The following is a 26,348-nucleotide window of genomic DNA, read 5'->3' on the forward strand; positions in this document are numbered from 1 at the left end:
ATGACTAAAATTATCAGGCTGATGGGGAGGGGAGTGGGGAAATCTTTTTTTATTGGCTGTGAGGATGGTGGGAAGGGGTTGAAGGGCAAAAGTGACGAGTTTGGGGGGGGGGGGGGGAAAGTGCAGGGCGGGAATAAAATTAATGCCCGTCAGATTGCATATAAAACAACCATTGGTGGGGGGGGGGGGTTGGGAAAGGGTCGTCTACTTTTGATTTTTATTTAAAAAAATTTAACAAGGTAATTTCCCTTTAAAGATTCAAATTTCTGTTACGGGCTTAAAGCCCTTTAAAAATGGCGCCGGCGCCCGATGCCGTTGCCGGTGACGTGGCAGCTGCCCCCTCTATGTCATCAGGGGTGGGCGCTCCGCCCCTCCATTTAAATGAGCTCCAGCGCATAATATTGCGGGGGCTCTGCGGCGGTCGCTCAGTGTGGGCAGGCTGCCAACTTCAGAGCATGCTGCCGCGATGTACAGCGTGCTAATAAAATTCAGCCTCAGGTCACAAACTAACCATGCCACGAAACTCCAACAAAACTTCTTAAAACGTGGGAGCTTATTTAATAACAGAGTCAATTTATACTTCAATAGGTTTTAAATGATACATTCTGTTTATCTTAACCATTTCTTTGCACTCTGCTTTTCCTGGGTGTCTGGGCATGCTTTGCTGTGATCTTTGAGTCCTTCTTCTGGATGCCATCTGAGGGCGAGTATCATAGGAGATCATTGGATGTGCACAAGGTCCAAGAGCCTTTTAGGACTGGATCGATTCTGTCTCACGATAGCCAAGTCCTGGGAAGAATCTGCCATAGCTATATCTCTGTTGTAATTGCTCCTGCCTCCTATGTGTTATCTGAGTTGGCCTCTGAGGAACTTGGTAGGGGAACTTACATTACCATATCATGCTAACATGCCACAATACCCCTCTCGCAGTCTTATCAAACTCTGGCACCCTTGTCCGAGTACTTAAACACCTAAAAACACCTTCCCACTATTCCCACAGCCCAATACCTTCAGCTAATTTCTCTCAAACTCCTGCACCCACCCCTACGCTCCCAAATCCCAAACTCGTGTTACCATCTCAACCAACCCACACTGCCTTCACTCTAGTGCTACTACTCCACACAGTTTGAACAAATTATTTTCTAACGACCTGCAACCCAAAACATTTTCCCCACCATCTTCCTCTATATTATGAACATTTCAAGATAAAATGTACCACAGGGATACATGAAGATCTAACAGTAATGAATGATTTACACTCTCCACATAAATATATATATATAAAATTATATACAATTCAAACTCAAAAGTATCACTAAAATATCTGTAATGGAAGCGCAATGACATATCAGTCACTGTAAATCATTGACCCTGATAATATATTGTATACTATGGAGCATAGTATATGAACAGCTTATCTTCCACTTTACTATGAGCAATATCACTGACGTCTATTAAAAATATTAGACCATGTCTTTTGAACCAGATTATTGGCCAATAGCAATCATGTGATCATCCCAAATGTTGGTCCCACCTTTCAGCAATCTTGCTGGACAATATAAAACATGAAAGTCCAGTGTTGAATGCTATCTATTCTACAAAACATTCAGTGTGCTATTATTTTCTGAAAAATATGCAAAATAAAACCTTGCAGATAAAATAAACACAGTTATAAGCAAAAGAATAACTCACTGTGACAGAGGGTTCTGATTTGTCTGTTGTGAAAGTTTATTAACCCCTTCACCCCAGAATGAGTTAATAGGATATCTCCACATTGCTGCTGACACTGCTTTATAACTTTAATGACAAAATGTCATCACTAATAGCATAAAATGAATTAATTCATTAAGGCCCTGTTGAAATGGTAATTTATCAGTGTTCTACTGAATTTGCAGGTCTGCTATAGTATTTTTCAATTTTTACTTGGAACATAAATATACCAATGTTGTATAAGATCAGGTAATCCATTACTAATAATCCTCATTTATTCCCGCACAGTTGTGATCCCTCTTTCCACAAAATATAGAGTCAGAATAGTGTGTCCTTTATTTCTTTAGCTATACTGTCCCCCGAGATATAAAATAATTTCCTCACAGAGTTTGCTGTATCAGTCTATCAACAAAAGTAGGTTCAACACTCAGCAATGATGAATCAAAATGTGAAAACTACCCTTGGCTTGTACAGAGATTATTGGGGTGGGTACAGTTTTGGTTTGACTTCTAAATCTCCAATCTGCATGAATCTCCAGGCAGTTCCGATGTTGATATTCAACATATGGATTGTAATTTCCATTTAATGCCAGGAATTAATAGATCAAACTGCAGAACTTCACATTTTAGTAGCAACACATCAATATTTGGTTTTCAGATGCTGCTGCAGTGTTGCTGGAGTCATTCATTTAAACGTTGATAAGAACTTTTATCCAATTTTTCTCCAGTTATCCAATAATTTATCAACTGCATAAAGCAGTCCAGCAAAGGATGGCATAAAAACAGAAAATGCTAGAAATACTCACCGGCTCTGGCAGCATCTGTGGAGAGAGAAATAAAATAAACGTTTCAGGCTTTGATGAAAGGTCATCAGCCTGAAATGTTAACTCTGTTTATCTCTTCACAGATGCTGCCAGACTTGCTGAGTATTTCCAGCACTTTGTTTTATTTTAGATTTCCAGCATTCGCAGTATTTAGCTGTTTTAGCAAATGATGGCACCAGGTTTTGCCACTCCAGTTCATTCTTTCCCTAGTATATTTGTTTACTCCACAGCTGGATTAAAAAAAAACTTTGCAAAATTTACAACAGTTGTTAGTTGCTTGAAAAGGTCAAAGGGCTATTATGATTGCTTTTTCAATACTTGTTGTTTTAATCACATGCTCAGAAAGTATATGTTCAAGAAGATGCAATCCAGCAACTTCATTAGGTTATTTATCTAAAGAAAAACAAGGCATTTTCACCATTTTAAGGACGAGTATAAATTTCAGCACCCCGTCTCACTAAATTAGAAAATAGGAACATAGAAAATAGGAGCAGGAGTAGGCCATTCGGCCCTTCGAGCCCGCTCACTGACCTATGATTATAGTTTCGTACTAGATACTTGCAACATGTTATAATTTTTCTCATTTAAAACATTTTTCATATTTACTATCAGGTTGAAAGTTATCTTTCAATAATAATGCAAATGATTATTATTTTATTAGAAATTCATTTTGATTTACTTTTTTGTGTATGATTTTCATTCTGTGACAAATTACTTTTGCAGTAGAAATTAAGATGTCAATTGCTTTCACCAATAATAGGAAAATTATGTTCTGATTGTAAATGTAGGCTTGTGGCAGTGAAAAAATTAAAATACTGAAGTGATGTTGGAGCTGAAAAATCATTAGAGTGTCCCAGAGGCACAGTGACATTAAACAACAAATGACATCAACAAAAACATTTTACATGTCACAACATTCCTTAATAAGGATGACAACTAAGAAGGGGTCAAGCCTGAATGTGGTGAGTTCAGTTATATCCATCCAACACAGATTTTTAGCTCAAAAGTTTATCTTCTCACCCGAGTTGAAAAGGAACTGTTGACAACACACAAACAGGGCAGTGAATTTTAAATAATAGTCATCAAAGATGTGGTAACCCTGCATGACCAGCAAAAAGGATGTGTGTATTCAAAGTGACATTTGTTTATCCTTCATGCACATCAATGCACTCCCACATTGGTTACCAGGCAAATTGTGACATAGAGTCTGTAGGTTCATGCCACTTCGGTTCAGGCTGAAGCAATCGGTTGAACTTCTACCTGCCTGTATGCTCCTTACTGGAGATTCATTTGCATAGTTCCACTGGAAAACACATCTATTAAAATCCCATTGGAAAGCTGTTCATATTAACCACTGCCATAGTGGCTCGCCCTGAGAATGACCTGGAGTCAGAAATTGTGGAATATTATGGTTGTTTATCATCTGTATGGTTTAAGTAGAGCAAACTACAACACACAGTATTAAAAGTAATAATATAAGAGCATGTGAATTGTGGAACAATTAATCTACAGACCTTGTTGATTAGTTTATTCTCAATCCTCGATAGCGCTAGTATATTTTTTAACGTAGTCATCTTTTCTTTGGAGAAGAGATTTCAATATGGTGACCAAATTAAAGTTTTGAAGATTATGAAAGGAATTGGCAAAGTTGTTAGAGGAATTATGCACTATAGCAAATCATGGGTGAATCATGGATGACACAAATTAAAAATGAGGAACCGGGAGTAAGAGGGAAGTCAAGGCAAGAGAATGTTTTCAGTCTAGGGCTAATGGAGTAGTGAATAAGTCAAACAGGCAACACCACTGAAGCAGACAATATAAATGGATTTAGACAACAATCAAAAGGTGTTTCTAGAGAGAGATGAAGATGCAGGTAAAGTGAGGTCAATAAATCAAAAAGCAACTTTTTTGTTCCCAAAGTCTTTATCTAAAATTTCCTAAAAGCTGGAGCTAAGCAGCATCAGGCCAGAAGAGGCCCAAGTATTATTTTTTTAATGTTGGTAAGGTTCATTGTGGCCCAGGTGGAAACAGGTCTCCTCCACCTTAGGTTTTCCCCCTGCATCTCCAGTCTCAATTGACCCAGACCCCCCTCCTTCCTGGCTCTGGCTGGAATTCCTGCTCCTGTCCATTGACGTTGGCATAATTCCTGCTGGCTTTGTGCAGAAGACAGCTCAGCACCATTTAAATGAAGCCTGGGCCTCATGCTGAACTTTCCACGAGGGACTTCTCGCCTGCCCTGCTCTCCACCTGCACTGAGACAAACTTTGGGATGTAGAAATACTTGTGTCACTACTTCACTATATTGAATTGAATTTACCATTTATCCACCCAGTCTGCTTATGTCTTTCAGTATTTTGGTTCAGGCCTCCATTCCTCCATTTTGGTATCATCTGCAAATTTTGACACCACATTTCCAGAACATTTATGTATATGCTAAACATCAGTGGTCCTGGCATCGTTCCCTACAGGACACCACTTTTCATTTTCTGCCAGTCCAAGAAACTTATATGGCCCTTCACCTTTTATTCCACAAAGTCGTTGCAAGAATCCACAAAGAACATCTCAGTAGCTTTGCCAGGTCCTACTCCATTAATGAACAAACCGAAGCCCTGTATTACCATGTGCCTGGCTACATAGATTTCAGCAAGGACCAGCAGCAGCTAAAACCTTTTCAACTTGAAAGTTGTGCCAAGGTCTAGGGCATTATTGTCTGTATGAAGGGGTAGTCATTGGTGTCATTTCATATGTACATAGGAAAGGGATACATTCTATCAATACCATAGGGAGAACAAAACAGTACTGCACAGGAACAGGCCATTCGGCCCTCCAAGCCTGCGCCGATCTTGATGCCTGTCTAAACTAAAACCTTCTGCACTTCCGGGATCCGTATCCCTCTATTCCCATCCTATTCATGTATTTGTCAAGATGCCTCTTAAACGTCTCTATGGTACCTGCTTCCACCACCTCCCCCGGCAACACGTTCCAGGCACTCACCACCCTCTGTGTAAAGAACTTGCCTCGCACATCTCCTCTAAACTTTGCCCCTCTCACCTTAAACCTATGTCCCCTAGTAACTGACTCTTGCACCCTGGGAAAAAGCTTCTGACTATCCACTCTGTCCATGCCGCTTATAACTTTGTAAATCTCTATCATGTCGCCCCTCCACCTCCGTCGTTCCAGTGAAAACAATCCGAGTTTATCCAACCTCTCCCCATAGCTAATGCCCTCCAGACCGGGCAACATCCTGGTAAACCTCTTCTGTACCCTCTCCAAAGCCTCCACGTCCTTCTGGTAGTGTGGCGACCAGAATTGCACGCAATATTCTAAGTGTGGCCTAACTAAAGTTCTGTACAGCTGCAGCATGACTTGCCAATTTTTATACTCTATGCCCCGACCGATGAAGGCAAGCACGCTGTATGCCTTCTTGACTACCTTATCCACCTGCGTTGCCACTTTCAGTGACCTGTGGACCTGTACGCCCAGATCTCTCTGCCTGTCAATACTCCTAAGGGTTCTGACATTCTTGATCCTGTATGACATAGCAAGTGAGAATCCCATCATGCCTGCCTATCTACATGGCGAAGCATGTCAAACTGAATGTGAGTATGACATAAATAATCAGACAGATAAAGAGACAGCCATATAGAAGGAAGCAAATTGATTCTTTGGTGCCGTTCTTTCAAGGTGGCTTCCTACAGATAAAATGCACCTACAGGAATCCAAAATCTATAAAAATTTGTCATGCAAATTCGACAGCCAGGTGCCTAGCATTCACTTAGAAAAATAATAAACATGCAAAACACAGTTCCCGGAGGCACACAATGTGCTTTTATTCTGAGGCAATCAAGCATGCTATGTACTGCAGCCATTACACCAGCAGCAAACATCCACAACAAAACTCATGGGAAAGGAGGGCACTAATTCAGTAAACATTTGGGGCATTAAAGCAATGTTGTAGAGGTTGAATAATATTGCCAAGGCCAGGTGTTTTGCCATGGGTTTCGAATGATGAGAAGCTGGAAGTTATGGAGGAGCAGGAGGTTAGTTTACAGTAGCTACTGGCAGTAGTCCTGCTACTGTAGGCAGGAGCATGAAATGGATGTTTAATACATGTGTGGATGACATAAAGGGCCCTGATGACACATTTGAACAAAAAAGGTAAAGATGGCTTATGATAACAAACACAGGGTAATTCCATGCATTGATGTTGGGCATGATTATCAACTCGGATACCACTTAATAGAAATAATCTAGACACATTTTCAAGTATTCAATCTGAGGGTAAGATTTCCTCTATTATGTGGAACTAAATCAGAAAACCCATTGCATAAAAACTATAATAATTCATTATATATTTCCTATTTGGTATTTATCTTATGCTATAAAATTCCATTTTGAAATGTACTATTAATCTGCAAATGCAAATTATTGTTCGTATACGAATGTCTAGAAATGAAACTGCTTACTTGCAAATGCACCAGATAACCATTATTCAGCTGCACATTAGCTTACAAATACGTTGTTTGCTATCGAGTGCTGATGACTTTCTTAGCAGCTGAGATATGCACATTTCATTTTGTAAGTATATCACAATTTGCAATTGTTGAACTGCGGTACACTTATTGCAGACTCTCATGAAATTAAAGCATTTGACAATCGACTGAACTGTCTGGCAAGCATTCTTGACTGCATGTCTTCAGCAATCCGATAGACTCTAATGAAGCACTCTCTTTCCACACTCGGCTACTCACTGAGCTCTTCATAAGATCTGCATGGCTTGTAAATTCATTAGAGCAGGGGGAGGGCTAATAACTCATATTGCACCATCTTCCTTTCCTTCATCCTGTACTACTATTCCCACCCCACCCCCACCCCATTCCTCCATTAAAATAGCAAACAAAGGAATACCCATTGAGAATCCTAGTGCTGTTACATAAAACTTCATGTGGTTGAAAATTTTTCTCAGGCTGTCAGAGGGAATGTTAACTCCATCAGAGTGCATAGCAAAAAAATCCCCCCTCTACAAGCTCACTTATAATTTCAGCAATCATTTTTAAAAAAAAGTTTTGCTCGGCTCCAAATTAAAATCCTTCTACCTGTATCAGCTGATTCTGGGAAAAGACCTGCTTCGTTTATCTTGATGTGAATTAGCCTTGACACAAGAGGGGTGCTAGACACAGGATGGGAGCACTACCCTTAGGATTTGGGCTCTCCTACACTAGCCTAGATCATGTCTGTTATAATAATCTCCCAGCAGCAGCACCAGCACGCACACTGTGAGAAGGCCCAGACCGGATAGGAAATGGTATACTATTAGGGGCAGGAAACCTGGCGTTAATGGGATCCATCCCAGTTTTCAGCCTTGGTGAGTACAAATGTCATTCCAGTGTCATAGAAACAGTGAAGTCAAACAAAATCAGGGCCACAGTGTTTTTAACTATTACAACATGAAAACTATTATAACATTTGAATTTTCATTTAAGCATTATTCATTGTGTGGTCCAAAAGGTGACAACCTATTCTAAGATCTCAGACAACTATAAGACAGTTTTGCTTGCAATTTAGTGCTGATCGTATAAGGACTTACTTCGATAAAATCTGTGATTTAAACTGCAACTTTCATTGTGGTATTTTACTACCCTGAGGTTTCTCAGTCAGAGTTGGTACATTTGCATCTCTGGCAACACAAAAGTTTGATCTCAGGAGACAGCACACATGCAAATTTAAAAACCCAGAGACATAAATGGCTCAAGGTCAAGCATTAGATTTGTTGCTGATGCCGCATTTGCTTGTTTGCGTCAGGACAAGCACTAATATACAGTCTGATTTTATTGCACAGAATATTTCCATGCAATTCCTAATCATTTCTGCAGGATGATTCATACAGAATGTTATTCCCCATCCTAATTTACTGAAAATGTGAATTTCTAATGTTCAGCTCGTAAATTAATCAATTATAAGTACACAGAATCTCCTGCCATACAGAACACACAAAGCTCTATATAGCAAATGAGTTTGTCTTAACTAATAATTGTAACTTCGCATTTTTTTAGTGCTGGCATAAAATATGTCAAAGGGATATTCGACAGATACAAAATTCCACAAAGTTCACAATACAAATTGGTAAGTAGCTCATGGAAACAAACAGAATAAATTCATTTAATCGTAGTTTAATTAAGTGGTGGAATATATAATTTTGTGCAAACATGAAGTAAGAATGATGAAAGGTCATATGCTATCTAGTAAACTCTATTGTTTAGGCCTATATACTGGATCTAGTCAGATAATTTACAGCTTCTGTTTTCTTTGGCACATGTGTTTTCTGTTGAATGAAGAGAGAGTCTACCTATTTCTTTTTTTTTTGAATACTTCAACCAAGGTTACATTCATAGTGTTATTTGGCAGCTTATATATTAATAATCCTAGATATTGAAGCAATAAATCTACTCACGTGCCTTGCATTTATGTTGTGCCATGCACATTCAGAAATAACATTTCTCACTCTTCTACAATGCTTTGTTCCCAAGTAAAAACAAAAATGAATCTCACTTAAGTTAAATGTCTTTTTTGCACCAAGTTAGCCAATATGAAATAGAGGGCGACAAAATTCTTAAATTCTATTGGGCATAAAGGGATGGAGCTCAACCGTATATTAAAGGTAATCATAAAAAGTGAACAAAACTAAAAAAGAAAAAGAGATTGATGGTATTCAGCCAGCGTTCTGCTGTCTATGTCCTGACTCGTACCAAGTCCCTTCACTCCTTGTGCTCACTAGCCTACATTGGTTCCCGGTCCAAAAATGCCTAAAATTTAAAATTGCATTCATGTTCAAATCTCTCCATGGCCCCATTCCTTCCTACTTCTTTAGCCTCCTCCAGCCCTGCAACTCTCAGAGCTCTGGGGTCCTCCAATTCTGGCCTCTTATTCATCTTCAGTTTCCTTTGTCCATCCATTGGCAGCTATGCCTTCATGTGTCTAGGCCCTAAGTTCTGGAATTCCCTGCCTAAACCTCTTTGCCTCCCTGGTCTTCTTTAAGATGCTCCTTAAAAACCTCTCTTTGACCAAGCTGTTGGTCACGTGTTCCAATAATGCTTTATGTGGCTTGGTGTCAAATTTTGTCTGATAATGCTTCTATGAAGCACCTTGGGACATTTTACCATATCAAAGGCACTATATAACTTTAAGTTGTAGTATTTTATGGCTAGAATTGACTTTTAGCTATTTAAATGGTGACTCTACAGTAAACATTTGGAATATTGTTTTCTATCTAGCTCACTACATAACAAAAACATATAAAGATACCGAAGAGGATGCAGTACAAGCAGCGTAAGTGTTTTGGAATAGTTCTACAACCCAGGAATTGCTAGACTTACTGCATGCACAACTAACATATGGTGCCAAAAGTCCCACTCAATGAAAAGGCAAATTTCTGAGCTGTTCCACATGTTAATTCACTGGCCAGTAGCAATCAGTTGCCCCAGATATGAAGAAAAAAAAGAGAAGCTTAAGCTCTACTGTCCATGAAGGACGTTAAGGGGGAAAACTTACTGAGGTATCATAACTTTAAAACCCACTTTTATCAAGCTTTTAATTGCTCCTCCTAATCTAGGCTTCATTAGCTTGGCATTCTTTTTCCCTCATGCTTCCCCGAAGCACCTTGGTATGTTTTTTACGTGAGAAATGCTATAGGTGTAAAGCAGTTGTATAAAAAATATTAAATGGCATTGTCAATATTACTTCAAACAATGGCCTAGTTCTCAAAATCAATCACTGCATCAATAGCAAACTGCTTAGCGGGGTCTAGGACTTTTCACATAAATTGAAGTATACGGCAGCTACGCATGAGGAAACAAATCTAAGACAATATCAAGAAGTGCTAGTTCCATCAGATCTTCAATGTAATGTTAGGGAAGAGCATTAAAAGGGTTGAGAAAATCAGGTAAAAAGTATTAACAGCTCTTCCTACCTGTTCTAAAACAAATGAGTGTAGTAAGTTGCCAAAACAATGGCAATGAAATTTTATTATAGACAAGTGTGAAGTTCTACATGTGAAAAGAAGTAACATTAATTGTGAAAAAGCAACTACAGAAGAAGCTAAAAGAGATCAAGGGATCTTAGCACACCTTAACACAACATTGCCAAGTCTATGGAGCAGTAAATACTATGCTAAATTATATAGCCAAAACAGAGTACAAGTCAGATGAAGTCTTGCACAAATTGGATAGTGCTCCCCTAAGCCCACACACATCTGGATTAGTCCATTTTTGGTCACTGAGACACAAAGGAGACATTCGATACTGGAGACCAGACATATAAGAGCCATCTGGTTGATCCCTAGCACTGGAGAATTGAGGACTGAGGAATGACTGAAGAAATTTGGCAGTTTCAGACATGAGAAAAGGTGGCTGAGAGGTAACCTTATGGAAGTATATTAGACGGTAAATAGTATGGTAAGGTAGGTGTGGAAAATTTTAATCAAATTGTGTGCATAGGACAAGGGAACACAGGTTCAAAATGAATGAACAACTAATTTAGAACCAACATCAGGAAGTTCTTCTTCAGACAAACCAGTCAACACGTGGGACGGATCTCCAGATGTAGTAGTGAAGATGAAAACCCTGATATAATTTAAGACGCAACTGCATGCCAATGACAAGATATTGGGGGAAACTGTTGGTCTTCCTGGTTGGGTAAACTGAGGCAACTCACTTTCCTCAGTTATTTTGCGATATTCCATTAGGTTTCATTTTTTGGGTGGCACAGTGGTTCAGTGGTTAGCACCTCAGCCTCACAGCTCCAGCGACCCGAGTTCAGTTCTGGGTACTGCCTGTGTGGAGTTTGCAAGTTCTCCCTATGACCGCGTGGGTTTCCGCCAGGTGCTCTGGTTTCCTCCCACAGCCAAAGACTTGTAGGTTGATAGGTAAATTGGCCATTGTAAATTGCCCCTAGTGTAGGTAGGTGGTAGGAGAATGGTGGGGATGTGGTAGGGAATATGGGATTAATGTAGGATTCGTATAAAATGGGTGGCTGTTAGTCAGCACAGACTCGGTGGGCCGAAGGCCTGGTTCAGTGCTGTATCTCTAAATAAATAATTAAAAAAATAAACTGGTGCTTTGCTCAATGAAAGAAACAGACATATGAAAAGTTAGTAAAACTTATTGCATCAATAAGTGTATGTGCATTATCTATTACCTGTAATTTGCTCTGTGTGTCTCTAATGGATGATGAACTTCTGTCTTTAACAACTTAGCATCTGCTTCCACTAGGCGCTCCTCTGGAAGGCAGCAGACCATTTGGCTATAAAGTACATTAAAGAACTTCAGGGGTATAGCAGGCCTGCTACTTCTATTTGATTAATCCTTATGGGCCTGTAGAGGTAGTACTGCTGTCCTGTAGCAATCATTCTCCTGTGAAATAGCTGCTCTGAACTATATTGGCAGGATCTACTGCTACTTGCATACATCTTCCTGAAGACACAGCACTATGACTGTGATGAATGCCAACTAACATAGCCTAGGACATACCACAGCAGCCATTGTTGGAAGGTATTGCCTACTGACCTTGTGAGATCAGAGAATGATGGACACCTATGATCTCACACCAGCAGCAAAATCACAAGTTCCTAAACTCACACTTGCTGCTCACTGAAGCCACCACTTGTAATAGCTCAGACATCTCTCAGCAGATGGTGCAGTTTTGCACAGAATGTGGACTATGAAGATTTAGCATGCAAATCTGGTGATTAAGGAAGTACAAGAAGGTAGACTGCAATGTGTAATCAACATATCATTGTTACAATGTCCCAATCTCTTCCATTTGAAATGGGCTTTATAAATTATTCTAGTTCCTGTATATCTGGTATTGTGAATTGTTAGAGACAAACTTGACTTTGGCAAGAAGTGGAAGATGATTGGTTTTATTCACCTCCATAAGCAAGTTTCATTTTTATGTCTCAATGTTTTCAGAGTCAGTTTCCCTCCCCACCCCCACTTTTATTACACCTTAATCCACAAATTTATATATAAAACTGCCAAAACATTTGTTAACTGGAGTCAAAGCTACAGCACTGCAATAGCTTATCAGACTTTATTGAAAGTTCACATTTTCAGCAATATTAATGAAGTATCTATGCTCATGACCAGTCAGAGGAAATGGCGCTCTGGGATTTCTGCCTTTCCATACACTAGCCTGCAATGTTCTGCCCATTCACTTGAATGGTCTTTTAGCTTGAGCTTGTGTTGTCAGGCACATTGGCGCAGTGGTTAGCACTGCAGCCTCACAACTCCAGCAACCCAGGTTTGGTTCTGGGTACTGTCTGTGTGGAGTTTGCAAGTTCTCCCTGTGACTGTGTGGGTTTCTTCCCACAGCCGAAGACTTACAGGTTGATAGGCAAATTAGCCATTGCAAATTGCCCCTAGAGTAGGTAGGTAGTAGGAGAATTGTGGGGATGTGGTAGGGAATATGGGATTAATGTAGGATTAGTGTAAATGGGTGGTTGATGGTTGGCACAGACTCAGTGGGCCGAAGGGCCTGTTTCAGTGCTGTATCTCTCTCTCTCTCTCTATGGAAGAGGTTACAGTGCCACCTCTGGAGCAGATAAGAACAACATGCATTGTTACTGCACCCTTTGATTCTAGTGTACTATAGGCTCAATAGCTTAACCAACTCAAAGATCAGAATATATTACTAACAGAATAGCCATAGCATACTGAGTCATTACAACATTATCAACAGTAGTGGCATGGTGAAGAGTTCAGAGGATGAGAATACTTGGCAAGAAGTGGGGCATTCAAGCACTGATGCAATTGGGGCGATATAATGTGGGTAGAATTTTACTGTTCCTCCCTACTTGTAATGCCACTGAATTGTAAATGTAGAGGACAAAGGTGAGGGGACTTTAAATGGGCCGTCACAGTTAAATGTATGTTCAGCACACTTTTGTCAGCTACAAGAGCCCATTTATAATAAACTACAGACTGAAATTTTATCTCGTCAGTAATTTTGGATATAGCTGAAGTCACAACAGGTCATCCTCTCCAGTTACACTAGAATTCTGTTCTATAATGGTACAATAGGACTCCTGTCCTATTTATCATATCTCACTTCAGGTGTCCTCATCTTTTTGATTGATAAAGCTTTATCGTTACAAAAGAGCAACAAATCAAAACTCACTTGGTATGGGACATACAAAAGCAAGGAAACGTGTTACAAACCTACCAATCAGGGCATGTTAACCAATAAATCAAAGATAAGTGGTTAGGAAATCTACCCATGAAAACAATGAGAAACTGAACTGAATAAAATCGAAAAATTTTACAGAAAGATCTTTCAACCATGTTTCCCTACGGCTAGCCCAAAACACGCAGGTAATAAACATTGAAATATAATTTCACAATATTAATTATTTACCAATAAAATTGTTTTGAGTCTTTATTACCCTTCAGTAATGACTATAATCTGTGGCTTGTATTTCAAATATCTGTAACTATGGTTTGCATTGGAGGTCTGTGCCTGTGAATAGTCTCAGCCTCAATTTTATGCAGGCTCAAAGACTTGCCCCAATCAGTTGAACAGACTCAATGGGGTGGAGATCCCAGCATGAGTCAACTTTAAGGACAGAGTGAACAAAAATGCATTTTCACCAAGCAAACAGTAAAATGCTGCCATTTTCAAGAGCTGGCTATGTGAATATTTTTGTGCCAGTTGATCTCTAATTAATCAACTATGTGGAGGAAGATTCTCTTGCAATCTAATTAAATAAATTTTAAGTGTGCCCTTTTCTTCCCACTCGATATAGTTGCTCCTTTTAACAGCTGACATGCGAGTACAGCTTGTGGAGTTTCTGCAAGGTTCCTAATGTTTATACAGAAGGTCAGTCAGTTGATTTATTGTTGTCCTAACAGTACACAAATAAAATTAAGAGTATTTTTGGCCCTTTGCTTGTTCATTTATCAGTGATTGTCCAAACAAACACATTTTCTTTGGACTTTTCCAACTTTTCAGAGTCCATCCCTGCCCACACACCCACCAGCCCCCCACCCCACCACTAATTTTGTTGACTCCAAGAAACATTATGGGCTGAATGCTAACTCCCAAAAACAGATGAGGTGAGGTTCTATCAGAGATTAAAATGTAAAAAAAAGGGATTCAAACCCAGCCACTTCTGGTTTTAATCGAGGCAGAAGAAGGGTGAACAACCATAATAAAAGCAAAATACTGCAGATGCTGGAAATCTGAAATAAAAACAAAAAATGCTGGAAATACTCAGCAGGTCTGGTAGCATCTGTGGAGAGAGAAGCAGAGTTAACGTTTCAGGTCAGTGACCCATCAGAACGACCAATCTGCTCACAGGAAGTAGTTTGACTATTGGCCACCTGTCTTCATTTCAATAGGCATATGATTTTTAACCACAGGTGGCCAGGTTTCCCAGGCCTCAGGAAAGTCAGCAGCTGAAAGGTGAGAAGGGATGAATTCAAAAGGCAAGATCCTTATAGAACTGCTTGTGGGCCAGGGGAGCAGGAGTGTTTTCTTCAGGCCCAACAAGCTCCCAGTAAACCCTTGCCCGCCCCTACAATCTGTCTGCTTTGCCCCTGACTACTATTGAACGACCACCAACCCCACCCCACCCAATGTCAATTTCTCTCATAGGCTTAGCAGGCTTCCCACCTGAAATGCTCCAGCCTGCCAATCTGACTGCCTGTGGGCAGCAGAAATGCCACAGGAGAAAAATTTAAAAGGAGCCCTGCAGTCACATTCTTCAGTACATTTAGATAACCCATTCTTGTGTTTCCAACCTCAAAAGCTGATTCACCATCGGCAGCACCCACCACCACCACCCAATCAAACCTGAGAGTTCTAAGAAGATAAGAAATAGGAGTAGGCCATTTGGCCTCTCAAGCCTGCTGTGCCATTCAATAAGATCATGGCTGATCTCATCGTGGCCTCAACTCCACTTTCCTGCCTACTCCCATAACCCTTTACTCCCTTACAGATTAAAAATCCATCCAGCTCAGCCTTGAACATACTCAATGCCCAGCCTCCACTGCTTCTGGGGTAGAGAATTCCAAAGATTAACCACCCTCAGAGAAGAAAGTCGTCCTCATCTCCAGCTTAAATGGGAGATCCCTTATTTTGAAACTGTGCCCCCTAGTTCTGGTTTTCCCCCACAAGGAGAAACATCCTCTCAGCATCTACCCTGTCAATCTTTTATGTTTCAATATCACCTCGCATTCTCCTAAACTCCAAAGAGTATAGGCCCATTTAAAACTTTTTAGAAGGTTCCAGATATGGTGGATAGGGGAAATGCATTGAATGTTGTGTATATAGCCTTTCAGAAGGTCTATGACAATACTTCAAAGGACATTATTGGAAAAGATATAGAGTATGGAATTAAGGGAAGGGTAGGAAATTGGATCAAAACAAGCTGGGAAAAAAGGGAAGTCAAGGGCAGTTTCTCAATGGTCAGAAATGGGTGACATTGTCTTACAGGGTTCAGGAACCCTCTGTTCAGTGTGTACATCAATAGTGTGGATATGGGGCTAGAGTATGGTGTCCAAATTTGCAGGCATTACTGAAGTAGGAGGCATAATAAATAATTGAGGACAAAGGAAGCCAATGGGGGTGTCAGGTTTACAAAACGTTAAAAAGTAGTACTTTAAATGGACAAGACGTTCTAAAATAAAAAAGCTAATACAATATTGGGTTTTGTGGTAAGAGATACAAAAGATAGAAGATGTAATGTGTATGTAAGTACACAGTTGGAATCATGTGCGCAATTTTGGACTCTGCACTACAGGAGGGATTGTGAGGCAATATATAAGACGACTTGAAAAATTGAGCTTTTGTTAATTAGAGTTGAAAGGGTGATTTGTCAGGACTATTTAATATTTTGAAGGGATGGATCAGGGTAGATAAGATTTCCAGTGTTTGAGTCGTAGAGCAGGGGAAAGTTGTTTTTGCACATTGTTGCATCTATAAATGTACTACCAGCGTTACTGACTGAAGCAAAGACTGTGTCAATATTCAAGAAATGTTACCTAGGAGAGGGAGCAGTGAGGAAAAGAGATGGTGGGATCATAGTGGCCACATGGGATTAAGGCTACTGCTCAAGTGGAGAATAAGCAACCTGAGATTGGTTGGGCCAGTTTCCCCAGCAAGGACCTGGATTAAGCAGTTGATGAATAAACCTGGCACATCACACTGGACTTTAAAAATCTAGATCAAGATGCCTAGCAGAGGCAGCTGAACTGACAGTCTCAATCTTTGTGATAAAGAAGTCTGAGATTCTCATACTTGTTGCCTTCACTCCCCACTTTGCAGCTCTTTCCACCATCTTTCTTCCCACCCCCCCCCCTCCATAAAACATTTATGCTTAGGAAAAGCACATCACTAGGAAGAATGATGACGTAGTACATTCCCCTGCATGCGTGTCCTGCAAAATTAGACCAGAGGCACAACCCCACTGTGACTGAAAACAAACTTAAGGTTCAACTAAGATACATGCACATTGAATCTCAAATGTTCTTTCACAAACCAGTTTACACATCTTAAAATTTTAGAATTCATTTTTATTAAGCTCACTTACTGACATCCATAATGGTACAGACCAAGTTCAAAAAAGCAGTAATTATGATCACCAATATCTGAGTCAGTAGTTTTTTTGTTTGTTAAACCCCTTAAATTTTCAGAAATAACAGAAGGTGGTCCCACATTTAAATTCCACCACTTATTTTTGTATCAAGTATGATCAATAGCTTGTGGCTCTAGCTGCACCTTCTATCAGAAAATATTTAATGAAATAAGACCTGGTTGACAAAAGTTGTTCACCAGCAAGGCACAAAGTATTTGGACTAATTGTAAGTAATCCTTTATCAATTGTTGACTATCCAAGTCCCATGACCTCTTACTAATACAAAGAGGATAAATTTATTTGAAAGCAAACTAACTTGGATAATCTCAAAAGCAACGTACATACATTTGTTGGTCCAACATACAAGAAGAATTAATGTTTTAGTTACTTTATAAATGCCTTTTTTTTTTACATCATTTAATCTTAGTAAAGGTTGTAAAGTTTTTTCATACTTTTATCTGTAGGTCAAAGAACCAAAAATAAACTTTACATAAATTCATCTGTATAGTTAGTACATATAACCAATAATCTTGGCCCATGTCACTCAAATGCACAAAATAGCCCCAAGAATTAATTTTTCTTCGGTCCCTGTACTTAGACTGCAATATTCTTTAGGACCTCTGCAACGGTTTTAACCATATAAAATCATATTGGTAGTGATTGTGGTCCTGTGTCACAAAGAATGCATGCACATTAAACTTATTTTGCTTTATATAGCTGCATTTGTGGCCTTTCAGTATGATTTAAATGACAAAATTGGTCAAATGTGTGTACATCTACAAGAAACATCACTAGTTTACACAGTGAAAACTTTCCAGAACCAGTGCTAAAAATGTAAAGCAACTACAGACAATTCACTAAATGCTAACTTCCACAGATATCTCATGGATACATTTTTACCACCACAATATGGGACTACATAAAGAGCAGCTTCAAAACAAAAACTTATTAGAAGGGCTGTTAACATTTAAAATTTATCTGCGAATAAGCAAAAAAAATTAAAGATTTGAATTCTCATGCTACACTGAACCAAAATGCAGTTGTCAGAAACAGCCCATGAGGTGGTATCCAGTACAGGAGAAAGCATCTGAAGTAGTTTTCAAACTTGACCTAAAACATATGCAGTCAGAAAATAGCTTTAAAAAAATAAAACCCCAAACCTTATGTAGCAATGTAAACTCAAAAAGTACCTTAATTTCTGGTATTAACCAGAACTCTCCAATCTGAATTACAAGTTTCTGCTTTACAAAGGAAAGGTTATTCTTTCCCTTTCTCAAATGGAGTAGACTTTTGTGGTGGAACATATACTGGTGCTCAAATACTCAGAAGCTTTTCAACACTGCCTGAGCCACTGCAGTTATATTCAGTGATATGGCTGATAAGACTGCTTTTTCCCAAATGCTCAGATACTTTCAAAAGAATACATATACAAATGTTAACTCCTATTTACAAACAAAAGCACATTTTGTTTCAGCTTAAAATGTATAAAACTTTGGCACTACCTTTAAGGCAATGCACAACAAAGACTGTTAGTTCTCAAACTGCTATAAAAAGCAGTGAACAAATTGATAAAACCCTTCCAAAAATGGAGCAGTGCATATCACTGTGCTCCCAATCATTGAGAGAAAACAAATAAGGTGATCACGATAAACCTGTTAGCTTAAAGTATTCATGCTACATTCTGCCAAGCAAAGTATCTTATACAATTAGAAAGGCATGCAGAATTAACAAAGGTCGAAAAAGAAATGTGTGGGGTAAATCAGCCATTTCTTAGACAAGCTAGAGACCCATCTTTCCTCCTCTGAAAGGAATAGAGAAGGCCATAGAAAAAATCTTGCAAAATGTTTTACAATAAACATAGCTACAGTTACAGGTATACATACAAATTAAACACAAAAATGCTCAATGTAGACTACTCTAATTACTTAAAAGATTTACAAGAGAAACATAAATAAAGCTGTTACAACTGACAAATTGTACAGTACTGGTCCAATCAGTTTATCTTCCCTTATTTATATCCAGAAGTAGACAGGTTCAAGTCGACTGAGTAGCTATCTTTCATCTGCAAAAATAAAGAGAAGGCATTTTATTTTTATATCTCCCATTTAGAGCAGTTCAAAACCCTGCAGTTATCCCCCTTACTGGAACTCATGATTTTACTTGGAAGTTGTACTTTGCGAAGTTGTACTACAACAGCTATTACTTTAAAGATTGCATATCTGATAATATATTTAATAAATCCATAAATTCAGGAAAAACTTTAAATGCCAAATATGCTTTTTATAATAATCCTTAAAATTATAATTAAATTTCTATTTCTAGTTTACAAGATAATTTATAAATCTCATCAGGAAACAGTGTGTTGGTATATGATCTGGCCACTGAATGACTGCACATTGATATTCCCTACAAAACAACTTCCTTTTAGTCAAGCTGTCTTGAGTTTTGCAAAATGGAGCAGCTTATTTATGGAACAAAAAAAAACAAAAAATTGTTTTCATCTAATAAAAACTGAAATCTAAGTGAAGGGCAAGCCCATCAGTAAGTACATGGCACAATCAAGAGTAAAACAAATGATAAAATAGTAATTAGGGAATATCAAGTTTGTGTTTTAAACGCCTCAATATTGTAAAAGGGGAAAATTGAGAAGCTCAAAGAATTAATAAAAAGGTTGCAATGTGTCAATTTTGGCACAATGAAAATATAGGAAGAGGAGCATATATTACAAAATGTTTGCAGTTTAGAAGGAGCAAAAGACAGAAAGGCAATGGCAACTGTCATATCAAAAAGAGACACAAAGTCATAAGACTCATTATGCCAAAGGCGGCAGCCATTTGGCCCATCAAGTCCATACCAGCTCTCTGTTGAGCATTTCTGTCAGTCCCATTCCCCTGTTCTATCCCCGTAGCCTTGCAAGTTTATTTCCTTCAAGTGCCCATCCAATTTCATTTTGAAATCATTGATTGTCTCTGCGTCCACCACTCTCGTAAGCAGCGAGTTCTAGGTCATTACCATTCATTGCATGAAAAAGGTTCATTCTCATATCCCCCCTCGATCGCTTGCCCAAAATCTTAAATCTGTGTCCCCTTGTCCTTATACCATCAGCTAATGGGAACAGCTTTTCTTTGTCTACCTTATCTGAACCCTTCATAATCTTGTATGCCTCTATCAAATCTCCCTTCAATCTTCTTTGCTCCAAGGAGAACACCATCAGCTTCTTCAACCTAATTTTGTCGCTAAAATCTCTCATCCCTGGAACCATTCTCGTAAATCTCCTCTGGACCATCTCAAGGACTCTCTCAACCTTCCTAAAATATTGTGACCAGAAATGGATGCAATACTCTAGATGTGACCGAACGAGAGCTTTAGAAGTTCAGCATACCTTCCCTGCTTTTGTACTCAATATCTCTATTTATGAAGCAAAGACCCCACATGCTTTACTAACTACCCTCTTAATATGTCAGGTCACCTTCAAAGATCTATGCACATGAAAACCCAGATCCCTGTTTCTGCACACTTTAGAACTATGCCATTAAGTATCGATTGCCTCTCCCTTCTGCCAAAGTGCATCACTTCATACTTCCCTGTTAAATTCTACCATTTTTCTGCCCATTCTGCTAGCTTATGTCCTGCTGCAATCAATTGGTATCATCCAGCCTATGTGCTACACCTCCAAGTTTGGTATCATCGCCAAATTTTCTTTGGTAGAGAGGCAAAAGCCAAGCCTTGAAGCCATTCAGCCCAGCATGACTGTTTGATAAGAGTTATCCAATTAGTCCCACTCCCCTGTTTTCCCTCACCCTGGATTTTTTCCATTTCCCTTTATTTATCCAATTCCCTTTTGAAAGTTATTGAAACTGCTTCTCTGCATTAATTTTCTGCCCATTTCACCAGTCTATGATCTCCTGTAGTCTGTTACTATTCTCTTCATTGTTTACTATATTTCCAAGTTTTTTGTCATCTACAAACTTTGAAATTATGCCCAGTATATCTAAATTATTAATATATATCAAAAAATAGTGATCTAATACTGACTCCTATACCCTTGGTTTTGACAGAAGAGTTCGAAGAACCACCCCAGACTAGGAACTAGTACTCAAGTCCTGGACAAGTTTGGTTTTATAGATTGGAGAGCCACTGAGGGGGAAAAGCGTTGTTACAAGAGATGAAACTAAGCCTCCTGGTGGCAGCTTTAGTTAAATGTGGGGGTTGCATTTGAACTTGGGAGTTAGTGATGCAAAAATATCTTAAGTATGAAAGGGTCTGAAAGAGGAGTTGATGCTAGCTAAACTCAAAACCAGAAGAATCTGCAAAGAACTGAGAATAAGATTTTCATTGCCCCACTGAAAGGCATAAATAAGACAAAGATGCTAGGAATTCAGTACTAAAAAAAGGGGGGCAGGCGAGAGAGGGTGACAGAAGGTGAGAGAGAACCCCAAAGAACACTCATCTTTTGGCTTGCTGTGCCTTAGCTAAGCTCTGGGTAAATCAAACAACATGTGGACCCTCAATATTTGCAATGAGGAATTTTTTGGAGGAATGGGAATGAACAGTGTAAATGTGTCAAAAGGTTATCAAGCAATAAACTTTGAAAGGCTAAAGTACTGCAATTGCTGCAAACTGGCAGATAATAGAGCCAAGAATGTGACTGAGTTGAGAATGGTTTTAAATTGAAATACCACAGGTAATTTCTTCCTGCAAGTATGAAAAATCTTTGATAAAAAGCAGTTTTCCTGCAGATGACTGACTCATTCCACAAATAAACCATTGCCGGTCACTATTTGACACATGGAAAATATTTTTAACAATGAATCTGTTGAAAACTTGGCAGCTGTGTATCAAGGCCGCTTGCTGTAATGAGTTTGGGGAGAAATTAAGGCAACTTACCAATCCCTTCAACACCTTTAAAACAGACCACAGTCCTTTAAGTTATTCTTTATAATGACATCAGTGACTGCATCAAACACAAACTGCACATTTTTGGTGTCTGTGGCACATGTGAAGTGAGTGTAGATTTCCTTAGTATCTTTTCGTTTATTCAGATCTTCAAACTGACATTGTATATATGCTGCAGCCTCTTCATATGTGTTTGATCCTGTATGAAGTAAAAGTCAAAGTCTAAATACAAATTAAAGATATAGCTCATTAGTCTATTGTAACACTGAATTTCCAGTCACAGAACCTTCAGCATATTTAACTGCACTGTGTACACACACCACCCTTTCTATGAAATTGCAAAATGGTTACCAGAAACTATTACAAATTACTTTGAACTTTCTATCACACAGCAATAGGAAGATCAACAATGTGTTGATGTGCTAACAGGTTGGATTACCAGCCTTTCATAATATAATCCCTGTAGTGCAACTTCCAAATTCAAAATGAACGGGTAGTACTTGACAGTTCTGCAGTTTAAGAAACATGTGGTATTCGCACACACGGAGGAGTTCATGCTTCCTGAAGATGATGCTTATCCGGAGGGAACCAAGTGGACAAGACACAACAGTGGAGTCCTTTAGCCACAATACACCACTATATTTGTTTCAAAGACCACATTAAAGGTGTAGACTCTTTCTTGGTTGATCAGCATCCTCGAACAACTGTGCCTCAGTGACCAAAGTGGACTACAATCATTTGGAAAACGCTTTTATTTCCAGCGAACAGAAGATGAATTTGCCAAGATTCAGAGCAAAAGGTATCCAATTTTTCAGTCTGATAATCTTTACATTGCTAAGTTTTTTTGACATACCTAGCAGTCGATAAAACAATGACACATTGTCACTTTAGGCTGCAATTTGCAGATTCACTAGTTTCAACTGTTGATCAGATGTAGTGGAATATTTTTCTCAAACTATCATGTTGAAGCTAGGGATCTTCCAAGACAAACCCCTCATCTTAAGCCAACTGGTTTTTGTTTTCAGCTAACTCACCAAAAATCTCTCATCAGGAAAACTCCATTTTTGTATTAACCCTAATCTATTAGACTGGAACAGGACAATTTCATATATAAAACATTTATGTTCAATCAGCATCCAAGGATACTGAGGGAAGCGAGGGGGGAAATCGCACTGGCCATAATTTTTCAGTCTTTTAGACTTAGGGGTGGTGCGAGAGGACTGGAGGATTGCAAACGTTACACCCTTGTTCAAAAAAGGGTGTAAAGATAAGCCCAGCAACAACAGGCAGTCAGTTTAACTTCGGTGGTAGGAAAACTTCCAGAAAAAATAATTTGGAACAAAATCAATAGTCACATTGACAAATGAGAGTTAATTAAGGAAAGCCAGTATGGATTTCTTAAGGGAAAATCATGTTTAACTAACTTGCTGGAGTTTGTTTCAGGAGGTAACAGAGAGGGTTGATGAGGGCAAAGCTGTTGATCTGGTGTACATGGACTTTCAAAAGGCATTTGGTACAGTGCCACACAACAGATTTGAGAGCAAACTTGCAGCTCATGGAATAAAAGGGACAGTAGCAACTGGATACGAAATTGGCTGAGTGACAAGAAACAGAGTAGTGGTTAATGGATGTTTTTCGGGCTAGAGGAAGGATTGTAGTGGAGTTCCCCAGGATCAGTGTTGGGACCCTTGCTTTTCTGAATATATATTGATGACCTAGACTTTGGCGTACAGGGCACAATTTCAAAGTTAACAGATGCTACGAAACTTGGAAGTATTGTGAACTGTGAGGAGGATAGTGTAGAACTTCAAAAGGACAGACAGGTTGGTAGAATTGGCAGACAGGTGGCAGATGAAGTTCAATGCAGAGAAATGTGAAGTGATTCATTTTGGTAGGAAGAACATGGAGAGACAATATAGAATAAAGGGTACAATTCTAAAGGGGGTGCAGAAGCAGAGGGACCTAGGTGTATATATGCATAAGTCATTGAAGGTAGCAGGACAGGTTGAGAGAGCTGTCAAAAAAGCATACAGTATCCTGGGCTTTATTAATAGGGGTATAGAGTACAAGAGCAAGAAAGTTATGTTGAATTTGTATAAGACACTAGTTCAGCCTCAGCTGGAGTATTGCGTCCCGTTCTGTGAGCCGCACTTGAGAGGAAAGACGTGAGGGCATTGGAGAGAGTACAGAAAAGATTCACGAGAATGGTTCCAGGGATGACGAATTTCAGGTATGACAATAGATTGGAGAAGTTAGGACTGTTCTCTTTGAAGAGAAGGCTGAGAGGTGATTTGATAGAGGTATTCAAAATCATGAGGAGTCTAGACTGAGTAGATAGAGAGAAACTTTTCTCACTCATGAAAGGACCGAGAATGAGAGGGCACAGATATAAGGTATTTGGTAAGAGAAGCAAAAGTGGCATGAAGAAAAACTTTTTCACGCAGTGAGTGGTTAAGCTCTGGAATGCACTACCTGAGAACATGCTGCAAGCGGGTTCAATTGAAGCATTCAAAAGGGAATTAGACAGTTATATGAAAAGGAGGAATGTGCAGGGTTATGGGGAGAAGGCAGGGGAATGGAACTAAGGCAATTTTTCTTTCGGAGAGCCAGTGCGGACACGATGGGCCAAATGGCCTCCTCCTGCACTGTAATGATTCTGTGATTGTGAACTTTCCCCTACCACGTTTTTCTTCCCAACGCTGTCCTACTTTTAATTTTCACTCTCTTTTCTGACTAATTTATGATCTTTTCTAATCTTTCTTCACTGAAGGTTAAAGGCTTTATCGTGATCGCCATTTGCCACCATATATTCATTGACCCATTTTGTAATTTGGAGTAGGTTTGGTCAAAAATAAAGTGTTTGATATCCACTGAAGACAGACTTAGTACACAGTTAGCCAGGTCAACCTTACAATGTACGCAACAGCACGAAGTTACAAGAACTGCGGCTAAGTTATGATGCCAGCAGCCTCCATAAGTCAACAGCACCACGGCAATTAAACTCATCCTTGGCATTTGAAGAGATAATTTAAGATTTTCATCAAATGTTGTTTGAAATTTATTAAGTTTTCATGCAAAAATTAAAAGTCTACCTGTACTATTTTTTACCTGCATATTCAGGATAGCAAATTGTAAGGGGGCTTCTTTTAATCTTCTCTTCAAAGAGATCCTTCTTATTCAGGAACAGAATGATAGATGTGTCTGTAAACCACTTGTTGTTACAGATGCTGTCGAACAGCTTCATGCTCTCGTGCATTCGGTTCTGTAGAATTACACAGTTATTCGACTAAGAATAATATTTTAAACTCCGTCTTTTCAACAGGATTTATGCAAATAATCTAGGCTCACTTCACTGTGGCACTGAGGGAATGCTGCATTTTCAGAGATGCTGTCTTTTGGAGGAGACCTTCAACAAAGCCTCAGCTGTACCGGTGGACATACAAGATAACATAACGTTTTTCAAAGGGCGCAAAGCTTTCCCACCGGACTCAACATTCCTCCCTCAACCACCACCAGCAAAATTAGACCAACTGGTCATCCATCTCATTTGCTTTTGATGGGATTTTGACCTATGCACATCATGCTATATTTATCCAAAACCAGGGACTACACTTCAAAAGGAAATTCTTTTAAGTGAAGCGAATTGCAACATCTTGAAAATGTGATCAAGTGCTATGTACATGAAAGTTCATTCATTCTTCACAGCAAGGAAATTTAGTTTGAATAAGTTAATTAAAATTTAGCAGAGATCTGAAAAATTGCGAATATTTTTAATCTGCAACAGTACTCAACGGAGGTGCTGGAGGCCAGAATACCCTAGCACTTTCTCCCAAGTCTTTCAAATGAATAAATCTAGTTTCCACGGAAGCTAAAAAACATTAATGGGCCCAAATAAAAAATACTGGAAATAGCATCTATGGAGAGATCAGCATCACAGATGCCAGACTTCAGCCAATTCGATTCACTCCGCGTGATATCAGAAAACGACTGAAGGCACTGGATGCTGCAAAAGCTACAGGCCCTGACAATATTCCGGCAATAGTACTGAAGACCTGTGCTCCAGAACTTGCCGCGCCCTTAGCCAAGCTGTTCTAGTACAGCTACAACACTGGCATCTACCCTGCAATGTGGAAAATTGCCCAGGTATGCCCTGTACACAAAAAGCAGGACAAGTCCAACCCAGCCAATTACCGCCCCATCAGTCTACTCTCAATCATCAGTAAAGTGATGGAAGGTGTCATCAACAGTGCCATCAAGCGGCACTTGCTGAGCAATAACCTGCTCAGTGAC

The 26,348-nt window shown here is 39.3% G+C and overlaps 1 protein-coding gene across 1 annotated transcript in view; it reads right to left on the minus strand.

The window, feature by feature from the left end:
• Positions 1-17,079: 17,079 nt before the first annotated feature.
• LOC137384768 (guanine nucleotide-binding protein G(i) subunit alpha-1) overlaps positions 17,080-26,348 on the minus strand; it is a 62,361-nt gene continuing 53,092 nt past the window's right edge. The window contains exons 7-9 of the mRNA XM_068059203.1: positions 25,167-25,320; positions 22,050-22,257; positions 17,080-19,224 (exon numbers count right to left, since the gene is read on the minus strand). Coding sequence (XP_067915304.1) covers positions 22,067-22,257; positions 25,167-25,320 — 345 coding nt within the window. The 3' untranslated portion in view covers positions 17,080-19,224; positions 22,050-22,066. The remainder of the gene's footprint in view (positions 19,225-22,049; positions 22,258-25,166; positions 25,321-26,348) is intronic.

This window comes from Heterodontus francisci, chromosome 27 (genome assembly GCF_036365525.1).
Source record: "Heterodontus francisci isolate sHetFra1 chromosome 27, sHetFra1.hap1, whole genome shotgun sequence".
Classification (NCBI taxonomy): Eukaryota; Metazoa; Chordata; class Chondrichthyes; order Heterodontiformes; family Heterodontidae; genus Heterodontus; species Heterodontus francisci.